A 25,517-nucleotide genomic window follows, 5' to 3' on the forward strand; every position below is an offset into this window, starting at 1 on the left:
ATATATACCAAAATTACCTTACTTGGTTTAAACTATTAAGTAATATATAATGACTTTTGGGTGAGCTTTCGTATTTATTAGATGATTTTTTGATATATTTAAATTATCTTGAAAGAATAAAATATTTTTTAACTTTATTTTTATATTTTACTTAAATAAATAAAAAGCTTAATTATTATCTTTAATAATAAATATTTGTAATTATTTATCTATTTATATAACATTAACTATTAAGCAAATCTCTTCGTGTACTTATTCATAATTTGATACTTAAAAGCATTTTTTGAAAAGTTTGAGCAAACATAAATTGTTGTCCAAAAATAATTTTTAAATTAATTAGCCAAAAATAAACTGCTTTTTAATCACTTTTGGAAAAATCACTTGCTGATTTCTCCCATTAATGTGATTATTTGAAGAGTATAAAAAATAAATCACCGTTTCCCATTCGCATTTTAATGGTCATTTATTATGCCCCTACTCCAAAAAGAAAGAAATATATGTACAACTCCACGGAACCTCCCATCACTCCTTGCCCCTACTCCCTCAAGACGCAAAGAATGTTCAAAACGAAGCTACAAGAGCTTTGCCACCAGTACGGGTGGAATTTGCCAGAGTACGGGACAGAGAAAGAGGGACCTGATCACAATCCTCGTTTCACAGCCACTGTTACCGTCAATGGATTCTCCTTTGCGTCACCCAAGGACCATTGCCGATCCTCCAAAGAAGCCCAAAATCTTGCTGCCCATATCGCCTTTGACCATTTCACTTCCCCCAAATCCGCCCAGGCCATCTCACATCACAACATTCCTTCACCTTCACCTGCTGCTGCACTACCAATCTCCTCTTCTTCTGGTTAGTTCCTAACTGATTGGGCTATTATATGGAATTTAAAGTGTATATTTAGTCATTTTTTATGTAAGTAATTAATTTGCGACCAGTTTTGATTGTTCTTCTTGGGTTTTGAAGTTCTCTGATAGTATAAGGTTATGGTTATGGGTGCTGTTTTTGCTGTTGTACTTCATGCTGTAGTTGCCGTACGTTGTGCTTTGGTGTCGTACTTTTACGATAAGGTTACGACTCCCTCCGTCCAAGTTTATGTGGTGGTATTTGATTAAGCAGAGTGGTCTACAATAATCCATATACATCTATGTGGCCATAACTCATCTGACAGTAAGGGTAAACTGAGAAGTTTAAAGTTGTATTATTTTTAAATTTACATAGGTCTCATTTCTCCTGAGACAGATTAAAAAAGAAAATGTGTCTTATAAAATGGGAACAAAGGGAGTACTTTTTATTTCCCAATGTAGACGTCTCATTTTATTTGGGAATGCTTAAGTTAAAGAGTTGACAATTACTTATGCATTGAGGAATTTATTCATGTCTAAGTTTTCGGAATATGGTCAAGTTTTGATCACTAAAAGGTAATCGGGAACAATGTCTGAGGGAGGAGTTGTTTACCTAACTGGTTTGGTACTTTCCTTTTTTTTTTTAAAAAGGAACAGGCAACCTAGTGCAGTAAGCCTCAGCTATGCGCAGGAAGGGTCAAACCACGTCGGGTCTATTGTATGCAGCCCGACCTTGCATTTCTTCCGGAGGTTGTTTCAACAGCATGAACCCTTGACCTCCTGGTTACATTACTTTGTTAGAACATGGGGACAAATATCCAAGTTCTTTTCATGTTTTGAAAATATTTTTTTGTTTTACCAATTAGTAAATTGAATTAACTGAATAAGAATATAATTTTACTATTGTTATTTTTGCTGCTTGTCTAACTGTTTAAGCCAAAGCTTGTGCTGTGTCTCTATCCTTGATGATCAAGTTAGTCAACTGAAAAAAAGAACCACACAAGAAAAAATATTCGTTTTCATTTAATGGGAATACTTATGCGGTATTTGGAAAATTGCCTTGATATTGTTAATTTGTTACATTTTACTTAGTTGGGCAGGCGCTTCAACATCAAGCAGTAAGGTGGATGTTAGACCTCCAAATATGGATATTTTCCAGCAAAGACAGAATAACGTTGGACAACCTTCTCGTGTCAATGGAACTCCATTGGCTGGTAGGGACGCTAATACCTCGAAAGGTTAGAATAAAACATTCACCTCGTTTTCATTCATATTTTTTTGGATAGAATGTGGATTTTATTGCTAGGCACCAAGAATGTGCTAATATGTATAGAAACAAGCATTTCTAGACCCTCAAATCTGTATGGAGTTTAGAATGCCCACAAAAGCATTTACACCTTAAGTATCTCTCATATTACAGCAAGATTATAGAGACTGCAAAACACTAAATTGTGTACATGGTAGGGATGAATATTTGATTTTCAAAACACCTATAGTTCCTCTCCTTCCAAATTATAGAAAAATGCATAGAGGCACTGTCTTCCAGATGCATTTGAGCTCCCTTCTGATCTACTGATCACTCCAGCTTCTTGCTGCATCTGCTATTTATAAAGGGGCCACCCATTTCACCCCAAAATATATTCAAGAACATGGGCCATTCTTCCCATGAATATCTACATTGCAATAACAAGTGTTCCCGCGATTCAGCTTGTAATTACATAAATAGCCTCTTTGCTAAATGTTATATCCTCTACTTTGTAGGTTGTCTTGTGTTAGGCAGGTAACACTAATAGCAATTCAACCAAAACTGCAGCTCTAGCTGGTCTTCATATTGCCTTACAAGGCCTATTCTCTTCTGCATTTAGTCCTTTTGACAGAATATTGTAGGAGTTTATAGTGAACTGCACTTCTTGTCCCCTTTCCATGACAGAGGATCTTAATTGTCTGGCAGCAACCTTAGACGTCCAATTGTTTCCATCAGGAAGCCACTCTTTCTGCGCCTCGGTAAAATAAATTTCCTTCTCAAACCCAGATTCAAACCCTCTCCTTGTTTTCATTTTCCACATTTTTTGTGCAATTGTTTCTATTCAGTTCGCTTGCAATTTCTTTTATTCCACATTCAGTTCAGCTTTCAATTTCTTTTGGGCAGGCAATACTAATAGCAATCTAACCAAAAACTGCAACTCTGGATACGGCTCTAGTGTTCATACTGCCTTCCAAGGCCTATTTTCTTTTGCATTTGGTCCTTTTGGCAGAATGTTGTAGCATTTTGTAGTGAACTTTGCACTTCTTGTCCATTTTGTAAATAAGGCGTATCTTGTCTAGGCAAAATTTTGGAAATGATACCTTTATTTCTGTGTCTTCCAGCTACTTTATCGCCTACTTTGATTTCACGTTTCTGTAAAATGTATACACGAATTGTTTCGGGACTATAACTAGAACCACCCTTACACTAGCCCTGCCGAGTTCATAATGAGAATATTTTCATCGTTGATTCTTTTTTGATTCTATGTATTATTCTCATTATGCACATACAGGAGGAGCTGTATGAGGTGAAAATCTCATGTACGGTTCTGGAATGAAGATGCTTTCAATTGAATGACAACCGTAACGAATGTCGGCTCAATCTGAAGGAAATTCGATTCTTGAATAATCCACATCACTTCTGCTTCTATTGGAACACAAGATGCCCGTATCAATAATTCTGATTTTACGTATGGATAATTCCTCAATATCTTGTTCATTCGCAACAAAATACTTTCTTTGTGCGTTGGTAAAAAAAAAAAAAGCAGTCCCCTTTCCATGACAGAGGATCTTCTTTGTCAGGCAACAACCTCAGACTTCCAATTGTTTTCCATCAGGAAGCCACTCTTTCTTCCTGTTAAAAAAAATTCCTTCTCAAACCCAGATTCAAACCCTCTCCTTGTTTTCATTTTTCCACATTTTTTGTACAATTGTTTCCATTCAGTTCAGCTTGCAATTTCCTTTATTCCACATTTATTAAGCCAATGTCTCTGTCCATCTTAGTGAGCAAGTGTTTTGATCATGTAAAACTTCACGAGCAGTTCGTCTGTTTTCTAAATGGTCAGTCATGGTGCCCTATTTTTATCTAAGATGTTTTTTCTCATTCATGTAATTTCATCTCGATCCCCCCGTTCATAATCAGCTTTTTTCTCCTGATATAGTAAGCGAATGAAATGTAAAAATCATATGAATTTCTACAATTTGGTGAATAACTTTTGATTGCAATCTATTTGGCTTCTTTGGAAAAGCTATGAAGAAACAAAAAGTCTATGTTTTCATGACAAAAGTTTTAAATATTTGTCAAAAGGGTAAATGATAACGACAAGAGTAACTGTGAATGCTTTGTCAAAAGGGAATAATAATAACAATAAAAGAGTTAAATGTGAATGTACCACAGTGAAAATGATGAGGTCAAAGTTGGTTCCAGTGCATTGAAGATGTGATGAAATGGTCCGGCTTCCTCTCCGGCTAACCCTCTAAAGTTAAATGCAATGCTAATTATGGTCATTGCTTGATGTTATAGTTGATAGTTCTGGATGGGATTTGTTGTATATGACTAAGGACCAGTAATTACTGGTTAAGCAATTTATTTTATTTGTGTGATTATGTTGCTTATTAATGGTGTATTTATTCTCTATATGTTTTGCACATATTGCATTTAAACGCTGAGCTACCATCAGGAACTTGAAAAAAGGAACAAGGCCATTAAAGAAACAGTAGATTTCATGCTTCTCAACCATACTTTGATACTAGTATACTTGAGGTTTTTGGAGGCTGTATTGGTTCTAAGGTTATGTTCTGCGGCATAGAAGTCGATGATTATTTGCCCTGCTGAGTTGCATCTTTCTCACTATTTTCTCTTCTTTTAGCTCTGTTTCGTGTTGGTTTTTTGTATTACTGCTGTGGCAATTGTCCTTACTATCTTGTTGTTTTTATTCTACTTTTGTATGGCTTTTTGGTACTGTCCCTTCTTGTCTATATTTTTATTAATCTGGTGCTTATGCTTTCCTGAGTCGAGGGTCTATTGGAAACAGCCTCTCTATCCTCACAAGCTAGGGGTAAAGTCTGCGTACACACTACCCTCCCCAGATCCCACGGTGTGGGATAATGCTGGGTATGTTGTTGTTGTTGCTGTGGCAATTGTACAATATTCTACCTAATCCTTTAAAAGCTTCAAACTGAATACATGCCACTTAAAACTGAGGTAAATCACTCTGACAAGAAGAGCGATAAACCTACAGTTATGGGTGAAAGCATAAGTCCATTCAGCAAATTGGAACACCTGGTAAATGGATCTTTTTCCTTCTGGATTTTATGAGTTATTACTTCATCAGTACCTGGAAGAAAGCATGTGTAAGCAGTTGAGATTTGACATATACAGCCTAAACCTGGAAAGGAAATTTTTGGAAATGTCGCTTACTTCTAATTCTAGATAAGTAGAAGGTTCAACCTATCCGTCAACTGGACCAATGTAACTTTTTCAATCTATATCAGCATGCAGTTGATGGTCCAGTGCAATAGTGTTCTTGGTATCTCTATCTTGTGAGCACATTAATTTTATATGGTGGCTTTAGTGGATCTTAAATGATATCTCTTAGCAATTTCTTTCAGATGTTCCTTCCTTCCATTGTGCTTTTAAAAATATTTTGTTCTTCTTGCTGTACTTGATTACTCATTGCTCGCATATTTATAATTCATCTTCTTATCAAAATGAGAGTTGGCATGTGAGGGAATTTACCAGTGATTGAATTCCGTGAATCTCTACAGAGCTTCAAATTCATAAGAGAAAGTTGCTGAAGAAGACGGATAATGTTTTGATCTTATCGTAGCTAAACAGTAATATATTTGCTTGGAAGCTTTGTGAGATATTGTTGAAGAATTTCATATTTCATATTTCTGGATGCCTCATTTCTGAACAACTCTTCAAGAATGTGCGAATGCCTTTAAGTTCATCTGACTGACTTTAGATATTTCTCATACTTTTATGTCAAGTTTCTAACTCTTACAACTTCATCCATGTTGCAGGGATGCTTCATCTATACAAGAATCGATTACAACAGTATGCCCAAAAGCAAAATCTCACTTTACCCGTGTATTCTTCTGAACTTGATGGCCCTCCGCACGCCCATCGGTTTAGGTCAAAAGTGACTATTGATGGAAAAACTTATGAAACTCAGGAGTTCTTCTCTACATTGAAGGAAGCTGAACATGCAGCTGCAAAAGTTGCTTTTGAGTCATTAGCGCTGAATGACATTCAGGAGGTTAGTCTCTTCCAGTTAATGTAACACTCTTTGCTCTTTGGTGCGAAATATTTGATCCATTCTATTTCTGTGCAACTTTCAAAACTTCAACATTCAAATTCTTTTTTTAATAATCGTGGTGTCCGGACCAGCTTGTGCGCACTTCGGCTAATTTCACGGGGTAATTGCTACTGTTACCTCCCACCAGCATAGGTATCGGATAACTCTGTCAAAATTCTAATTCGTTCAGCTAAAATTTTAAATTTTGATGGTGTAAATTTTAATAACCGTGGTGTCCGGGCCAGCTTGTGCGCACCTCGACTAATTTCACGGGGTAACTGCTACTGCTACCTCCTACCAGCACAAGTACCGGATAACTCTTTCAAAATTTAAATTCGTTCAGCTAAAATTTTAAATTTTGATGTGGTATTTTCTCTTATCAAATTGGTTTTTCAACCATTATTTTAATATGTTCTTCTATTACTAGTATGGCGTGTAAGTCAACTTAGCACATTAAACTCCGTGTCCATCAAAACACCATCAAGTAAAACGGTAAAGGGGGGGGGGGTATTTAAACTATAGGTGTTTATTAGGCGGGCTGGGACGGGCTGGACACAAAAATGGTCAGCCCGTTAGGGTTACGGGCGGGTTGTTAGCGGGATGAAGTTAACGGGCTGGTGGCGGGTTGGGATTTTTCGGGTTCTATAGGGCCCGTACGGGTTCGGGCCTAGCGGGTTCGGGCGGGTCGGGCTTTCATTTTTTTTTTATTATTATTTTTAACTATCTTATATTTTTCTTTTAACGGTCAGATTTAATTTAAAATACAAAATAAAAAAATTAGGCGGTTTTGCGGGCTGTCGCGGGCTGCGGCCCGTTAAGAATCCGTTAAGGGATTAACGGGTTGTGGCGGGTTCGGGTACCCGTTTGGCGGAAACTTAACGTTACTAGCCCGCCCCCTGTCCAACCCGTCCCAACCCGCACACATATGCACAGTAACGGGCTGGACCGGGCTGACCCGGGTTGAACCGGGTTGTAGCGGGTCAGCCCGGCCCAATTAACACCTCTAATTTAAACAGTCTTTGTTTTACTTTGTGCTGGGAGATCATTCGTGCACTACATTTCTTAGTTCTTCTATGTATTTATATATTTATTTTTTGAATACATCAGGATGAAGGTTTATACAAGACACTTTTGCAAGAACTGGCTCAAAAAGAGGGTTTACTTTTTCCAGTTTATGATACAGCCAGAGCTGGCCCACCTCACGCACCAACATTCAGCTCAACGGTGGAAGTTGGAGGTGGGACATTTGAAGGCCAAGAAGCTAAAACCAAGAAGCAAGCAGAGATGAATGCTGCAAAGGTTGCTTACAATGCCCTTGTGAAACGTAAGGAAGATATACACTCAGTATCACAATTGCTAGTTTTCTTGACAATCAATGATTTTCTTTTTGTGGGGCAAGGAAGAATCACATGGAATTTTATTTCTGATGAGGAAACATGATCTTCTTAAAGACAATATAAAACTAAGCAGGAGGACATGGTGTTCCGAACCACAGAAATTTATAAACTAGGAAAACTATGCACACCAATCAAGTTGGAGTTTCGTTACAGCTGGTTTTCAAGAACCTACATTTGCACCTATGAAAGGATGCTTTACGCGAGTGGAGATATTAAGATTTATTTGTGACTGATATATTTTGTTTAGACCTAGCAATATTTCCAGCATCTTATAGGTTTTAAAGACTTGCAGCTTCCTGTTGTTCTGTTGTGAATATGAATGTTCAATATCTGATGGAATAACATTGCCATCTCCTTTCAGGTAAGGGTAGTCAAATTGATCTCCTTGATGGTAATTTGAAGAGTATCTTAGGGGGGGTTGCATCTTCTAGCTCGCAGTCAACTATCAAAGATAGTGCAAAGCACGCAATCAGGGCAAATGAAGTTGAAAACAAGGCTTGTAATAGGAGGCATACTGACGTGTCTGTTAATAAAGGTAGCATTCATGATTTATTAGCATGCCCCTCTCCCCGTGAAAAGAAAATGAAAATAAAGGCCATGAGAACCAACTAGTAGAAAGTGGAGTCTACTATTTATGGAGAAAGTGGAGAAAGTGGTGTCTCCTATTTTCTGTAAAAAGTCACACAGGACCCTTTTTGAACCTTTGGGCATGTATAAATGGTCTGATTATTGATGGTTGGTAAATACGGGAAACAAAACCTGTAAATGGGGTGGTTGCCTGTTCCTGGTTTATCTCACTTGTCCACTCTAGAGTGTGAGTCATGTCAGCTCGGTAAGCATACTCACTCCCATTTCCTTCGGCGTCCTGATAATCGAGCATAGTCACCTTTCACTTTAGTTGATTCAAATGTTTGGGTTCCTATCGGGCCAATTCTACCTTGGGATTCCGCTACTTTGTCAGTTTCATTGATGATTATTCGAGGTGCACTTGGATATTTTGGTGAAAAATCGATTCGAATTATTTTCTATTTTCCAGCCCTTCCACATTGAAATTCAAAATTAATTTGGGGTTTCTATCTGCATATTTCGTTGTGATAATGCCCTAGAGTATTTGTCTTCCCTATTTCAATAGTTTATGAACTTTCGTGGGATTTTTCATCAAACATATTATCCATACACATCTCAACAAAATGGGGTAGCTATAAAAAAGAACATAGAAACTGCTTGACCCTACTCATACAATCTCATATTCCATTGCGTTTTTGTAGGCTGCAGTTCTTACATCTTGTTATCTTATTAATCATATGTCATCCCCAGCTATCCAGAATCAAGTTTCATTCTCTGTCTTGTTTCCCTAGTTCTCTCTTCAACCCCGTTTCTTTGGAAGAACGTGTTTTGTTCATAACCTTACTATAGAAAAAGATAAGTTAGCTCCTCGTGCTTTTAATTGTGTATTTCTGGGTTACTCGAGGACGCAAAAGGATATCGATGCTATAAACCTGACCTCAGCGGTACCTAATGTCTGCTGATGTTACCTTCTTTGAAACCCAATCATATTTCATAGGTCCAGGTAATCACTTAGATATTTCTGAGGTGCCACCAGTTCCATCTTTGGGAGATTCAGTCACTATCTCCCATTGATCTTTGTCTACAACTCCCACTCACCACCTACAACTCCAATTCCAGCTCCTCCACCTATAGCGCCAGTTCGATCACCTAGTCCAGTTCAACCTTCTACGACTCCACCGCTCCTGACTTATCATTGTCGTCCGCGCCCTGCATCAGGCCCAGCTAGTTCACGTCCTGCACCTGACCTTGCTCCTACTGTGTACTTGTCTCCTTCTAGTCAACCGATTGCACTTCAGAAAGGTATACGGTTCACACTTAATCTTAATCCCCATTATGTCGGTTTACGTTGCCATCGTCTGTCATCACCTCGTTATGCGTTTGTGTCATCTTTGTTCCCTGTTTCCATCCTTAAAGTTACAGGTGAAACACTGTTTCATCGAGGATGGCGACAAACTATGATTGGTGAGATGTCTGCTTTATATACCAGTAGTACTTGGGAGCTTGTTCCTCCTCCGTCACGTAAATCTACCATTAGTTGTTGGGTGTGTGCAGTCAAAGTTGGTCCAGATGGACAGGTTGATCGACTTAAAGCTCGTCTTGTTGCCAAAAGGTATACCTAGATCAGTGTTTTAAGTAGCGAGCGCGACGTCGCTAATAGCGTGTAGTAAAGCGACGCGAGGCATTAGCGCTTTTTTGCTGTGTCGTGTTGCGATTCAGAAATGGTGCGCGCCTTTGCCTGTGTAGCGAGAGAAGGTGTGAAGCGACACTATTTGGAAAAAAAAGGAAGAAAAGGCAGCGATTTAGATTAAAATACAAAATTAGGGCTTGGATTTCACTTCTTCTCCTTCAGAGACCGAGCAACGACCATTTCTCAGCAACAGAGAAATTAGGGCTTCATTTCTTCTTCTTCTTCTATCGTCAGCCATCAGCACAGTAACCCAGGCATGTTACTTTCTTTTCTTTTCTTCTTCTTCTCCTTTCTTCTTCTTCTTCTATTTCAGCTGTCTTTTTTTTCGACAGTTCGACTTCACCACTGCTGTCTATTTCAGTTGTCTTTTTTTTCTTCGACAGTTCGACTTCACCACTGCTGTCTATTTCAGTTGTCTTTTTTTTCTTCGACAGTTCGACTTCACCACTGTTATCTTCTTCTTTTTTCTTTTTCTTCTTCAGTGATCGGCTCTTTCTTCATTTTTCTTCTTGTCTTTTTTTTTGCTCTGTTTTCGACTAGCAGCAGAGGCAGTAGCTCTTTCTTTCTTCCCTTCCTCTTTCTTCTTCTCTTATTCTTTTTGGCTCTGTTTTTCGACCAGCAGCAGAAGCAGTAGCTCTTTCTTTTTAGGCTTTGTTTTGTTCGCTCTGTTTTTTCAATTATATTCTTATAGTCTTATAGAGTAAAATTAATTGCATATTGACTTGATAATTTTTTTCTATAAAACAACATTGAAATGGCGTCATTCGATAGTAATAAACGAAATGATAGCTTGGAATTATGCTATACAAGGCTCGTCAAGATCCGCAATTAAATGTGTGTTTTGTGAAAAAACATATCATGGTAGAATAACTTGTCACAAGCAACATTTGATAGGTGGATTTAAAAATGTAGTACAATGTCCTCTTTGTCCGTCCGAGGTCAGGGAGGAAGTAAAAGCATTCGTTGAGAAGAAAAATGTGACAAGAACACAAATGAATTATGAAACATCGGTGCCCCAAAACTCAAAAGATATCTTCAAATAGTTCTAGTGGGTCATCCACGGCACGTACGGTGACAAAAGGTCCTCTCAATCTTTATTTCTCGGCAAAACAACAAGAAAAAGGAAAAGGTGATTATGGTTCAGGTTTAGAAGCCAAGAAGATTTTGAGGGATCGCGCCGTAAGTGCCTTTGCAAGATGGATGTACGATACAGGGCTTCCTTTCAACTGTGTTAACTACAAAACTTTTGATAAATTCATTGAGGTCGTAGGACAATATGACCCAGGAATGAAGCCTCCTAGCTATCATGAAGTTAGAGTAACTCATCTTAGAAAAGAGGTGAAGATGATAGACCAAATTATTGAGGAGCATAAAGTGGAATGGAACAAGTTTGGATGTTCCATTATGATGGATAAATGGACAACACGAAATGGAAAAATGGTCATAAATGTGTTTGTGAACCCTCCAAGAGGGAGTGTTTTTCTTGAATCTTACGATGCTAGCAACTCTTCTATGGTGAAAGCAAAATGTATAGCTTGTTTAGAAAGACTATTGATAAAATTGGAAAGGAAAATATTGTACAAGTTACCGATAATGCTAGTGAGAATGCTAGTGCGGGTAAGATGATGGAAGCTATGTATCCACACATTTATTGGACTCCATGTGCTGCTATTGTATCAACTTGATGTTTGGTGACATATTCAAGGAAAACCCATATGCTTCAGGTAACTTAATATAGTTATCTTTGAAGCTTTAACTTTATTTATACTTATGTCCTATTAAGTATCAACTATAAAATTATTATTGTTACTTTTACAGATTTCACTAAGGCCGTCAAGATATATTCTTACATCAGTCAGAGGCCGTTGCTGTTGAATTTGATGAGGAAATTCACAAATGAAAGAAATTTGGTGAGACCGGCCAAGACTAGATTTGCAACGACTTTCTTAACTTTGCATAGTTTTTACTTGCAAAAGAAAAACTTGAGAAAGCTAGTTCTTTCAAATGAACGGAAAGATAATAGATATGCAAAGGAAGCTGCGGGGAAAGAAACTGCCAAAGTTCTTATTTCTCCATCATTCTGGAATGACGACGTTCAGGCTCTTAAAGTTGGTGGTCTTTTGATTAGGGTGCTTCATATGGTGGATGGGGAGAGAAAAGCACCAATGGGCTATCTTTATGAAGCTGTGAATAGAGCCAAAGAGACTATTGAAGCGTCATTTGAGAGAGATGTTAGGAAATACGAGAAAGTTTTTAAGATTATTGATAGCAGGTGGTCGAATCAACTCCATCTACCTTTGCATGCAGCAGGCCATCCTCTGAACCCGCATTATTTTACAAGAACACTAGATATGACACTTTGGATTCAGAGGTGTGGGTTGGATACCATCAATGTCTTGAGAAGTTGGTCCTCGATTCACCGATGGTAGATCAAATAGGGGAGGAGTTTGGTAGGTACTCACAAGCAGATGGCCTATTTGGTTTACAGGCGGCCATTAGAGCCAGAGACAAGAGGTCACCAGGTAACTAACTTTAATATAGATATCCTTATAGCTTTAATTTAATTTATTTAATTTATACTTATTAACTTTTAAAATATTTTTCTATAGTTGAATGGTGGATGCAATTTGGACATCAAACTCCAAACTTGAAAAAGTTTGCCATCAAAGTACTAAGCGTAACTTGTAATGCATCTGGATGCAAGAGAAATTGGAGCATATTTGAGCATGTAAGAACTAAGAAGCATATTTATTATATTAATATATTCTATATTGTATTATTATTAGTATCTATTAATTAATCTAAACAATTTATGCGCAGATTCACTCTAAGAAAAGGAATAGGCTTGAGCTATCGCATCTCAATGATCTAGTGTATATTAAATACAATAGAACATTGAGGCGACGTTATGAAGCTCGCGATACCATTGATCCAAGTTTGTTGGATAACATTGACAAGGCAAATGAATGGTTAACTGGAGCCCCCCAAAATCATGAAGATGAACAAGTGTATGTAGGAGATGATCTTGATTGGGGTACTGTTTCAATGGCGGCTGGAGTTGAGGAGAATATCTATGGTCTTCGAGGGAGTTCTTCAAGCTTAAATTACAAGGGAAAGGGAGTAGCAAGTTCAAGCCGGTCCCTAATTGATGAAGACTCCGGGGATGAAGAAGATAATAGCCAATATAATGCTAACATTCTTGAAGTTCTAGAATTTGAAAATCTTGAAGAAGAATTGATGTTGCTTGTTTTAGACTTTTAAACTTAAGTTTATGAATCTACTATAACTATCCGTTGAGTTTTTAATTTTTGAATTGATATATTTATTAATATATTATTGTTATTGAGTTTTTAGTTATATATATATTGTCGCTTCACATCAAAAAGGCAAGCGCGCCTCTCGCCTCAGTGAAGCGGGCCCTCGTCACTATTTGTTGCCGCACGCTATCCAAAACACTGACTCAAAAATTTGGGTTTGATTGCAGTGATACTTTCTTCACGTGGCTAAAATAACATCAGTCTGCCTTTTTTAATCCATGGTTGTTGTTCGCCATTGGCTTCTCTATCAGTTGGACATTAAGAATGCTTTTCTTCATGGTGACCTTGAGAATGAGGTTTATATGGAACAACCACTTGGTTTTGTTGCTCAGCGGGAGTCTAGTGATCTTGTATGTCGGTTGCGTCGGTCCCTCTATGGTCTAAAGTAGTCTCCTCGAGTCTGGTTTGGTGGTTTAGCCAGTTATTCAGGAGTTTGGCATGACTCGTAGTGAAGTTGATCGCTCTGTGTTTAATCGGCATTATGCTTTAAATCTATGTATTTATCTGGTGGTTTATGTTGATGATATTGTTATTACCGGCAATGATCAAGATGATATTACTAAGTTGAAGCAACATCTCTTTCAGCACTTTCTGACTAAGGATCTGGACAGATTAAAGTATTTTCTAGGTATTGAGGTCGCTCAATCTAGCTCAGGTATTGTGATCTCACACGAAAATATGCATTAGAAATCCTGCAAGATATAGGCGGCTGGGTAAATTCAATTACCTCACAATAACTAGACTTGACAATTCCTTTCCTGTGAGTGTGGAGAATCAATTTATGAATTCTCTCTGTGATAGTTATTGGGATGCAGTTGTTCGCATTCTTCGATATATAAAATCAGCTCCAGGCAAAAGATTATTGTTTGAACATAGAGGCCATGGGCAAATTGTTGTGTACTCAAATGCTGACGGCGCAGGATCACCTTCTGATAGACGTTCTACTTTTGGATGTTGTGTTTTAGTAGGAGGTAGTTTGGTGTCTTGGAAGAGCAAGAAACACAATGTGGTTGCTAGGTCTAGTGCAGAAGCAGAATATCGAGCAACGACTGTGGGAACATGTGAGCTGGTTTGGATCAAACATTTGCTCAAGGAGTTGAAATTTGGTGAGATCAACAAGATGGAATTTGTGTGTGATAATCAAGTTTCCCTCATATTGGATCAAATATGGTGTTTCACGAGAGAACTAAACACATTGAGATTGACTGTCACTTCGTTAGAGAAAAGATACTCTCAGGATATATTGCTACAAAGTTTGTGAAGTCGAATGATCAGCTTGCAGATATTTTCACCAAGTCTCTCACTAGTCCTCGTATTGGTTATAGAAAGAATTACAAGAAAATACACATGACTTCACACCATAACAAAAAATGACCCATGTTTTTAAGTTTTACCCGACCTAGCCCATATTGTACATATTTTGAAAGCACTAGCAAATTCAAAATTTGTGTTCTTACAACCATTGCTTCTAAAAGCTATGGAGTTACATATGTGTTCTCACAATCATTGCTTTCACTCCCTCTTCTTCTAATATCTTCTACATATGCTTCAAGGGCCCGTATATTTTCTGCTTCTCCTCTTATGTCACTTGGTTGCAATGTAAGAAAATTGAAGAGTAGAAGTCCACCATTGAAGACCGTTCAAAGCTTTGCTTTCGAATATAGGATTTTTTGAGTTTGTTAGTTGTTTGGATTGGGTGTTGTTCCAATTGATTGAAAATATCAAAAAAGGAATTCAAAATTTAAGTTTGAAGTGATTTGGGGTAGATTTGAACACGATTGGAGTTAAATTTCAGAAAAGACGCAAGAAAGAAGACGAAGTCAGTTTTTTGTATAATTATGTATAATCTTATATAATAGTGTATATGAGTGTATAAACACATCTTATACACTATTATACACCTTTATACACTTTTATACAAGCGTCTGTGGACGAACTTCTTCCACGATTTTCAGTTGCAATTCTTGTTCAAAACCAGTTCAAATTTCTATTAAATGACTTCAAATTTTATATACAACCTCCTTAGACTATTTGTAACAAGTCTGAATAACACACTCCAAATTTCTCACAAAATCAAATTTGGAATCTAAACCCACATACTTAAGCTTGTTAAAAATCTAATTTTCACCACCCAATGGATTTGGTTTATTGAACTAATATTTGAGTCACAGTTACTGACTCAAAAATTAACTTAAAAGCTTGAGAAATCTTTTTTTTTAAAATTAAATAGTAATTTTGAGAACCTATTAGAGTTGATATTAAATCTTAGCCTATTATTCTTGGGCTAGTTGGTGTTAAATTGAAATACGGGCTATAAAATTGAAAAGTAGGTAGCCCAGTTGTTCTTATGTGAAATTTTCCCTTAGTTATATATGTAACAAGCTCGGTACGGATGATTTGTATGCACCGGCTTGAGTGAGAGTGATAGATAGTTATGTTAATAACCCTAGTCCCACATGGAATAGGAGTTGAATATGTATTGTGTATAGTTATAAATCTGGCTATTGTAAATACTTAATAGATATATTTATCTCTCGTGCTTTCTCACAACTAATATACTAAGCATATCAGTTGTTTTCCTTCTTATCAGCTAAAATGCACCAAAGCTCCATTACTGCCTCGTCATTATTAGTTTGATCTGTTCAATCCGCATAAGCTACCATGGCATTGTGTCTCTTCTTTTTGGGCTACATTTGCGTGAAAAAAATATGATAATGTCGTTTTGCTTGAGGATGATGTGAACAAGATACTATATTGCTTTTACATCATTAAATGAGATTAGTTTGTTCAATCACTTGTGTGGAAAGTTTGCAAGGACATAAAGTACTTCGCAGCTTCTGTTTACTCACAATATTACAATATTTGATGAAAGTGCCCGTTCAATACTTGCGTCAATACCCATTTCTTGGTGTATTGTAAGGTTGTTGAACTTAAAGCAAGATGATAATTACATCCTTTTTAACTTTTACTCGGACTAGCTTTGACGACAACAACAACAACAATAAACTTAGTGTAATCTCACAAGTGGGATCTAGGGAGGGTAGTGTATACGCAGACCTTACTCCTATTAAGAAGGAAGAGTCAGAGTAGCTTTGAAAGTAAACAAAATAAAAGAAAAAGAAAAAACACTTGCTCAACAACAACAATAACAAATCTAGTGTAATCCCACAAGTGGAGTCTGGGGAGGGTAGTGTGTACGTAAACCTTACCTTTACCCTGAGTAGGTAGGGCTAGTTCCAATAGACCCTCGGCTCAAGGATGAAAAAAGAAGCGGTAGCAACAGACATTAATAACAACAAGATAGTAAGAAGCCGAAGCATAAGAAACAACAAATAATAATAATAGAAATCTAAAAATAAGAAAGTACAAGACTAACACTAATACTACTGGTATGGACAAGGAAAACTCACGACTACCCGCTAACCTTGTACCCTAATTCTCGACATCCACACTCTCCTAGCAAGGGTCATGTCCTCGGCAAGCTGAAGCAGCACCATGTATGTCCTGCCTAATCACCTCTCCCCAATACTTCACCTCGTTTTAGACCCACCACGTCCAACATCTAACACATCCTTACTAGGGCATCAGTGTCTCTCCTCTTCACATGCACGAACCATCTAAGCTTCGCTTCTCGCATCTTTTCCTCCACTGAGGTCACACCCATCTTATCCCGAATATCTTCATTACTAATTTTATCTATCCTAGTATGCCTGCACATCCATCCCAACATCCTCATTTTTGTCACCTTTATGTTTTGTACATGAGAGTTTTCGACTGGCCAACACTCTGCCCCATACAACATAGTTGGTCTAACTACCTCTTTGTAGAACTTATCTTTAAGTCTTAGTGGGACATTCTTATCACACAAAGCACCGGATGCGAGTCTTCATTCATCCATCCCACTCCAATATGATGTGCGGCATACTCGTCAATCTCTCTATTTCCTTGGATTACTTACCCAAGATACTTGAAACTTCCTCTTCCAGGGATGACTTGAGTATCAAGCCTCGCGTCCACATCCGCTTCATGAATCACCTCACTGAACTTGTACTCAAAGTATTCTATCTTGTTCTTCCTCAACTTGAAACCTTTAGACTTCAGGTCTGTCTTCAACCAATCTCACGTTAACACTGCGTCGCGTCTCGTCAATCAGTACAATATCATCCGTAAATAACATGCACCATGACGCCTCTCTTTGCATGTGACGCGTCAGTTCGTCTATCCCCAAGGGAAATAAAAATGGACAGTAGAAGATTGACAACTCATAGAAACATATTTCTTTAATTACTAATTAAAGCTTATTTTTTAGAATAAGCAAAATGTCTTGTTCCTTCAAATCCCTGAATCCTTGGTTGAGAACGACCACATACTGTTTAATCAGCAAGTGTTCGAAAATCATAGTCATTTAGATTTTGTGATCCGGAGATACTAAAGTGGTAAAATACTAAGTTGACTATGAATATATTAATAACCTCAGTGCTGGCTGTTTTTACCGGGAGAAATACACATGGCTTCTGCTATTCACCTTTCTTTCCTATAAATAGGGGCATTAGAAAGTTGCTAAAACTTTTTTTGCTTTTATTTTAAAAGCGCTCCACAAGATATATGAATCCGATGGTTCTGAGGTGATTTCTTTCTAATCTACATGTCATTTTATTTGAACTTCTTTCGGCTGATCCTAGACTGGATACCTTTTTTCTTTTTTTTGAAAAGGTAACATATTTTTGGTGTAACCAGGAGTATTTAGAAGAGTCCACAAGATATATAAATCCGATGGTTCTGAGGTGATTTCTTTCTAATCTACATGTCATTTTATTTGAACTTCTTTCGGCTGATCCTAGACTGGATACATTTTTTTTTTTTTGAAAAGGTTACATATTTGTATTGACTATAAAGGTGGCTACACTAAATCAGTGTAACCATCCATAATTACAAGGAGAGTACCAGAAGAAAACACTAAATCACTGTAAGGCTCATAACTGGTCTAAAACATCAAAAATACAATCACTCTCTTCTAAGTACTCCTGTTTACACCAAAATAAAAGAGCATTAAACAGCTCATCTTCAACTTTTGTATAGAACTGTGGTTGTCCTCAAAACATCTTTGATTCCTTTCTTTCCATATTGTCCACCATATACAAGCAGGGACAATCTTCCATCTCTCCTTCTGACTGGAATGTTCACCATCTCTTTTCCAGCTAGTTAGAACTTCCTTGATTTTCCCTGGCATAATCCATCGGATCCCCCTCAGGTTGATGAATATCTTCCATAATTGATAGTGACACTGCAGTGTAAAAAGAGATGGTTGACTGTCTCCTCACGAGCTTCACATAGATGACATCTGGACCCCAACTGGTATCCTCTCTTAATGAGATTATCTTGAGTCTGGACTGCTTCTCTTGCTAAAAGCCAAGTAAAACATGCAATTTTTGTATGGGATACATTTTCCCACTTCACCATTCAATTATCCTGCATTTATCCAAATATTTCTGCTCAATTATCAGGTTATTTACTCAATCGTTATGTTCTTTATTTCCTGTAACTTAAAGGAAATATCTTTTGTTTCTCTTCCGAAGCCAACACCGTGAACCTCGGAAGGGTTGGGTTCATTGGCAAGTTCTAAGTCAGGTATGCAATTTCATACTTTTTGTGTTACAGACGGTCAACTAGGTGAATCTCTTAAGGTCCTTCCAGCTAGTTCAGGATGTGCTGCTACTGATGTACCACAACCAGTTGTTCAGCAGAAAACCAAATTGATAATTGAAGAACTAAATCTGCAAAAAGAAGGTGCTTTCTGTAATCTGAAACCCATTGACATCATTTATTTAACTCGATTTTTTTACTTTGACTTTCTTCAGTTTTGGTGTGATAGCTTTCTTGTCTGTGGAAGCTCTTTATCGAACAAAATATACGGGTATCGCGTTACCAGCTGTGTCACTGTAACTTCATGTATTGGAAAGGAAAAATATTGTCACAAGTTTGTTTTGGTCATTCTTAGCTGTAGAGGGTTTTGTTATGTCTTGGAAAGTAGTTGAAGTCAAGATAAAGAAAGATAAAAGTCTTAGATGGTATTATCAAACTTTAAATATGGTAATTCCTGTGAAGTCCAAATTCATTAATTGAACCAAGCATTTGGACATGAGATTTTCTCACTCAATTCGTGTAAAGCAGGTAAGCTGTGTTGGACCCTCATGGTATTTCGTTAATATTGCTGATAGAATCAAACTGAGTATCGCTGACATTGAAATTCTTGTTAATGATTTGTTTCTTTTAAGGAAGCTGTATAATTTCTTAATGCATCACTGCAAAAGTAGACATGGAAAACATTTTTCTAAACTTTTCAGCAAACAAAACAAAGCGCTGCCTTTTTAAATTAATGTATAATAGGTTTGATCAGTAACATGCATATCATGATATCAAGTTGGGAACTGTGATATGGCTCTACATCTTTTGGGCCAAATACCTTTTTTGCTCAATATCTCAAAACAATGTCGTTATGAGGGTTTCTTTTAGTTAGGCTGTATATAATTGAGGTCAATATCAGGGAATATCCATTTATAGAGCAGCAGCCTATTTGGTCTTATTGGAAACATCAATTAGTAATCACATTAATTCTTTAGAAGTAAAGAGCTGCATTTTGTCCAACTCAGTTTTCTACTGTCTTGGAGCCATGCATCTTGGTTCTGGCTTTTAGTCTTTACAACTTAAACAACAAGGTTATATAGGCATATTATCTACGCACACTTTGTGTTTCTTCCAACTTATCAGCTGCATCATTTAGTCTATTCCAGTTATGTTATGTGCCAGTACTCATTATTTGGCCTGATCTGCAGAAATAGATACAAATGCAAAAAGACACAGATGCTCAACTGCAACCAAAACATATTCTGTTATCAGGGATCCATGTCCTGCTGCCTCCTGCTCGCCTGATGGGCAGTCTTCTGCTTCAGCGGTCTTTGATCATTCAATTGCGGAGTCTGTTGATTCTGGTACATATGCTGGGACCAGTATTTTGCCAAACGAGAAGATTTTCATTTTCCCCCGGAATGAAAACATGGAGCTTCCGAATGGTGCTTGTGTTTTGCCTTGCAGCGATGAAAAATGGGTTGCTGCTAGCTTAGAATTGAATCGAAATCGCTAATTGCAGAAACTTACTTTTGTGATGCTTTTTGATGAATCTTGTTGATAAGCGTAACTCAGATAATGCTGCTTTCTTTTGTAGGAGTACTACTATATATTTGTGTAAAAGAAACCATCTTTGGACAATTGATATAGAAACTAATCTAGGCTATCTCGTCTGAGTATGCTTATGAAGAAATTTCTAGATGCCGTAATACTTTTTAGAAAACGGGCAAAATGTTAGTTTGCGAAGCAAGAAAACACAAGAGTAAACAGTTTAACCAATTCTGAGATATCCTTTGCTGGCACTCTTTAGCCCTATGTCTCTTATGGCTAGGAGGTTCAAATTATTGCTTTTGAATCTAACATTTGCCAGATCAATTTTGGATATTATGCGGAGTCATACTTGTGTTCCGATCTAAACGAGCACAATTGGATCAATTGGCAGTCACTTCAAAGTTGAGAATTTTTAACTTTTTTGTTCAATCATCTGGTATTTGATCGCTAGATTTGGCTAATCTCAGTTTGCCTCAGATAAATAGTACCTTCTAACTTTGTTTTTTCTACTATATTAGAAGTGCGAGTAAGTAGTGAAACTGACAGCACTTCGTCGACATCCCTGCTTGCCGACAGACAGTATTTGGTAATTTTTCGGTTTAAAATGTCATCCATGCCCTTCTAATATTGAATTTTTGCGCCTCCGAAAAGGATTTTATGGTAATTTGCACGTAAGCCGAAAAGGTCGCCGCTTCAAGTTTGCGTTTATCCTTTCCTCTGCGTTTCTTCTTCCGCAGTTTTCTCTGATTTTCGTTTGGATTTACATAGCTTCTTCCTACTGATTTCCACACTTCTCACCAAAAAAAAAAAATTAATTCAACTTGGATTTGTTAATCTCAAGTTGCGCAATTGAGGTTTGCAGTGATTATTTACTTTCAGTCGTTGATTTCTCTGAAGAACATAGTTCTAATACTCAGACAGTTACAGAATCTTTTGGCTCAAAAAATATTCAACTACTTATATATCCTTATCCATTTAATTGTAAGTTTTTCAACTTCTTTGTGCTTCTTGTATTAATTCCAGTTGCAAAGCAAAAGATTATTTCTTTAGTATTGTGTGCTTCATCAATTCAATTTTCCCAGTTTGATTGATTAAGATATTTAAGAACAGTTAAATGAGCTAGTCCATCAGTCAAAATTCGATGACGTCCATTAACATATAAAATTGCTTCCTTTGACTCATCTCCCATCCTTTCCATTTTACTCTCACCCATCAATGAACCCATTTTTCAAAAATTTGATTTTTTCTAGCTTTGATGATTGAAGGAGACAAAAGAAAGAAAAGTATAGTTTATATTTACTGGAGAAAAAAATTTAAAAAAAGAGTCATATGTTACATGTAAGTTACATAGGATTTTATTTGAATCATAGTCGGTTGGTCCAGTAGATAGAAATGAGCTATCCAATTATGCTATACAATACTACAATTAATTAACACGGAGGATCGTGATGGGAGGATTATGAATTTTTTACTCTCAAGTCTTAATTAAGTATTACGAGTTCGAGTCGTAAATATGGTTTCTTCACTCTTACTCAAACATCCCGGCTTCAAGCGATGAGGGCAAAACTAAATTTGCTTAGCTCTGCTTCTATTTAAGATATCCATGTTTTAACTTTTGATGCCTGCTAAATTACTTTGTTTTAACACGTTTTATCGATAATTCATATCAGCGTTTTGCACCTTGCCTTATGTACCTCCACAAAAGAAAAGTAAGTGTTGAAGTGATAGCACAATGAAGATTCTTCCTGTTAAGGACTTAGCTTAGTGAAGACATACACTTATATTTTGTTTTAGTATGTTTTGTTTATTATTACCATAATGAGTAATGATATTAATTACTTTGTAGTGCATATATTTTACTTCAAAATTTTTATTTGTTTTAGCATTTTCTGTTTATTATCTTTCTACTATATTAGAAGTGCGAGTAAGTAGGTGAAATTGACAGCACTTCGTCGACATCCCTGCTTGCCGACAGACAATATTTTGGTATTTTTTTCGATTTAAAATTTCAATTATGCCCTTCTAATATTGGATTTTTGCGCCTCCGAAAAGGATTTTATGGTAATTTGCACATAAGCCGAAAAGGTTGCCGCTTCAAGTTTGCGTTTATCCTTTCCTTTGCGTTTCTTCTTCCGTAGTTTTCTCTTGTTTTCGTTTGGATTTACATAGCTTCTTCCTACTGATTTCCACACTTCTCACCAAAAAAAAAAATCAACTTGGAGTTGTTAATCTCAAGTTGCGCAATCGAGGTTTGCAATGATTATTTACTTTCAGTCACTGATTTCTCTGAAGAACAGAGTTCTAATACTCAGACAGTTACAGAATCTTTTGGGTGTTTTCTTCTCGGAAAATATTCAACTACTTATATATCCTTATCCATTTAATTGTAAGTTTTTCAACTTCTTCGTGCTTCTTGGATTAATTCCAGTTGCAAAAATAGCAGCAAAAGATTATTTCTTTAGTATTGTGTGATTCATTAGTTCAATTTTCCCAGTTTGATTGATTAAGATATTTAAGAAGAGTTAAATGAGCTAATCCATCAGGCAAAACTCGATGATGTCCATTAACATATAAAATTGCTTCCTTTGACTCATCTCCCATCCTTTCTATTTTTTACTCTCATCCATCAATGAACCCATTTTTCAAAGATTTGATTTTTTTCAGTAATGAAAAATTGTTTTAGCTTTGATGATTGAAGGAGACAAAAGAAAGAAAAGTTTAGTTTATATTACTGAAAAAAAGATTTGAAAAGAGTAATATGTTACATGTAAGTTACATAGGATTTTATTTGAATCATAGTCGGTTGGTCCAGTAGATAGAAATGAGCTATCCAATTATGCTATACAATACTACAATTAATTAACACGGAGGATCGTGATGGGAGGATTATGAATTTTTTACTCTCAAGTCTTAATTAAGTATTACGAGTTCGAGTCGTAAATATGGTTTCTTCACTCTTACTCAAACATCCCGGCTTCAAGCGATGAGGGCAAAAATAAATTTGCTTAGCTCTGCTTCTATTTAAGATATCCATGTTTTAACTTTTGATGCCTGCTAAATTACTTTGTTTTAACACGTTTTATCGATAATTCATATCAGCGTTTTGCACCTTGCCTTATGTACCTCCACAAAAGTAAAGTAAGTGTTGAAGTGATAGTACAATGAAGATTCTTCTTGTTGAGGACTTAGCTTAGTGAAGACATACACCTATATTTTGTTTTAGTATGTTTTGTTTATTATTACCATAATGAGTGCTGATATTGATTGCTTTATAGTGCATATATTTTACTCCAGAGTTTTTATATGTTTTAGCATGTTCTGTTTATTATCACCATAATGAGTGCTGATATTTATTGGTTTGTAGTGCATATATTTTACTCCTAAGTTTTGATTTGGCATATGTGAAACTTATGCATACCAAATTAACGAGATGTCAAATTTTAAAAAACCCGTGGATTCAACGTGCTGGAAACAAAAAAGGAAACGTCAATGCGCTGAAGAAGGAAGGGAGTGGCTCACTCACAAAAATCAACCTCTAAAAAGAGATCAAAGGCTGACTCCCAAGCATTTACTAGTAAGAAGAATGCTAAAGCTAAGGGTGGTAAAGGAAGAAGCAATAGCAGCATGGTGCAGAACTCACAAAACTTAGATGTGCAATAATCTCAAGTTTCAGATGTCCAGCATTCTCAGGTTTCAGATGTGCAACAATCTCGAGCAAGCAACAGAGATGCTCTTACTGCATTTAAGAGGCCAAGAGCAGTGGGACATGGAATATTTGTCAGCAAAAGTGGCTATACATGTATTGAGGCAATTAGCAGTTTGGTTGCTAGTTTTGAGGTTGCAGGTTAAACTCTATTGTTTGATATCTGTTTTTTTAAAACTTAATTTGTAGCAAGGTAGGCCTGTTAATAGGGTAATCGACAGTTGAAGGAACAATGGAGCAGTTGAAAGTTCAGCTATAGTGACCAGTGATCTTGATTATAAACCAAGTAAAAGGCCTGAAATGGAAAGGAAAACAAGCAATCACAACTAGACAACTTCAACATAGAAGTGCTTTACTACAGTATTTAAGGACAAAATCACCAAAAGCTAATGAAAAAACTGGAGGTGTTTGAGCTTCAACACTACTCTATTGGGAACTGTTGTATGCCGATACTATGATTGTGTTTTGGATAATATTTTTGTGGTGCAAGTTATGATGTAATATGATGTAAACTATTAAAGCTTGTTTTACTTCAATGCACCTTATGGGATGTAATGTAAAACTAATCAATTGTAGGCCTTTTGAGCTCTAATACAATGTGTTATTTCTAGCTTTCCTTGTATTTTTAATTATGCGAAACTATCAAATATATAGCAATGACAGTACACTTCCTAGCATTTGAAATAAAAGCAACAACCAAGTCTTAGATTACACTTCCTAGCATTTGAAACAAAACCAACAACCAAGTTTCAGATTACACAACACTTCCTAGCATTTGAACAACCAAAAATACACATTGAAACATATACTAATAATAAGCAACATCTTCCAAAAAAAAAATTTCTTCAATTCAGCCTCAAGTTCCATTTTATCCTTCTGTAAGCCAAGAATTATCACCTTCGATTGGCCAGGAAATTATGGATCATACCACTGGAAAAATCCATAAGCCACACGATCCTTAGCCTGAAAATTTTAACCAAACCATTAAAAATAAAAGCAAAATTTAGCCATATTATATCACATAAAATATGAGGATTTGAAAGATGATTACCCCGTAATACTTGCATCCAAAAAAACGTCTTCCTGGGTTAACATTTGTCGTTGATGTTCTCAAAGAAGCAGGCTGCCCATAACCACAAAATACATTAAACCTCATTACTCTTTTACAATGGGTGTTCTTCTTTTAAAATTAATTTGGGTAACAATGAAGGATGAATAAAATAAAATAAAAGATAAAAAATAAACTTAATAAACAGAGAGAGAATTTAAAATGGATTAAGATGAAGAAAGAGATAAACTGGGTGAAGAAAGGTAAAGGAATGGAGAAGATGGTGTTATCTATTTATATTTATATTATTATAAAAGTGGAAATCCCAAAAGTTAAAAGTTGAATTACCAAAATGCCCTTCTAAATAACATAAACATTTTAATTCTAAATAAGTACTATTGTTTAATAATAATTTTTAAATGATATTAATATTTAAATTTGATTTGTCTT

The 25,517-nt window shown here is 36.4% G+C and overlaps 2 protein-coding genes across 9 annotated transcripts; both read left to right on the forward strand.

Annotated features, from left to right (window-relative positions):
* Positions 1-486: 486 nt before the first annotated feature.
* Positions 487-24,629, forward strand: LOC104219724 (double-stranded RNA-binding protein 1-like). 6 transcript variants are annotated; one of them, XM_070156025.1, is made up of 8 exons: positions 489-852; positions 1,946-2,083; positions 5,895-6,130; positions 7,277-7,493; positions 7,928-8,101; positions 18,799-18,927; positions 19,974-21,297; positions 23,681-24,629. In XM_070156025.1, the coding sequence occupies exons 1-7, from the start codon at positions 498-500 to the stop codon at positions 20,279-20,281; spliced, it is 1,557 nt and encodes a 518-aa protein (XP_070012126.1). In that variant the 5' UTR covers positions 489-497; the 3' UTR covers positions 20,282-21,297; positions 23,681-24,629. The 6 variants fall into 6 exon arrangements, with proteins under 6 accessions (XP_009768748.2, XP_070012126.1, XP_070012127.1 ...); XM_070156026.1 differs by having other exon boundaries at positions 23,797-24,629; XM_070156027.1 differs by having other exon boundaries at positions 728-852; positions 1,938-2,083.
* On the forward strand, positions 8,108-18,893 carry LOC104219723 (uncharacterized). 3 transcript variants are annotated; one of them, XM_009770444.2, is made up of 4 exons: positions 8,108-11,547; positions 11,642-12,345; positions 12,433-12,551; positions 12,644-18,893. In XM_009770444.2, the coding sequence occupies exons 2-4, from the start codon at positions 12,246-12,248 to the stop codon at positions 13,082-13,084; spliced, it is 660 nt and encodes a 219-aa protein (XP_009768746.1). In that variant the 5' UTR covers positions 8,108-11,547; positions 11,642-12,245; the 3' UTR covers positions 13,085-18,893. The 3 variants fall into 3 exon arrangements, 2 of the variants coding, with proteins under 2 accessions (XP_009768746.1, XP_009768745.1); XR_011402201.1 differs by having other exon boundaries at positions 12,433-18,893; XM_009770443.2 differs by having other exon boundaries at positions 11,642-18,893.
* Positions 24,630-25,517: the final 888 nt, after the last annotated feature.

This window comes from Nicotiana sylvestris, chromosome 9, assembly GCF_000393655.2.
Source record: "Nicotiana sylvestris chromosome 9, ASM39365v2, whole genome shotgun sequence".
Lineage (NCBI taxonomy): Eukaryota > Viridiplantae > Streptophyta > Magnoliopsida > Solanales > Solanaceae > Nicotiana > Nicotiana sylvestris.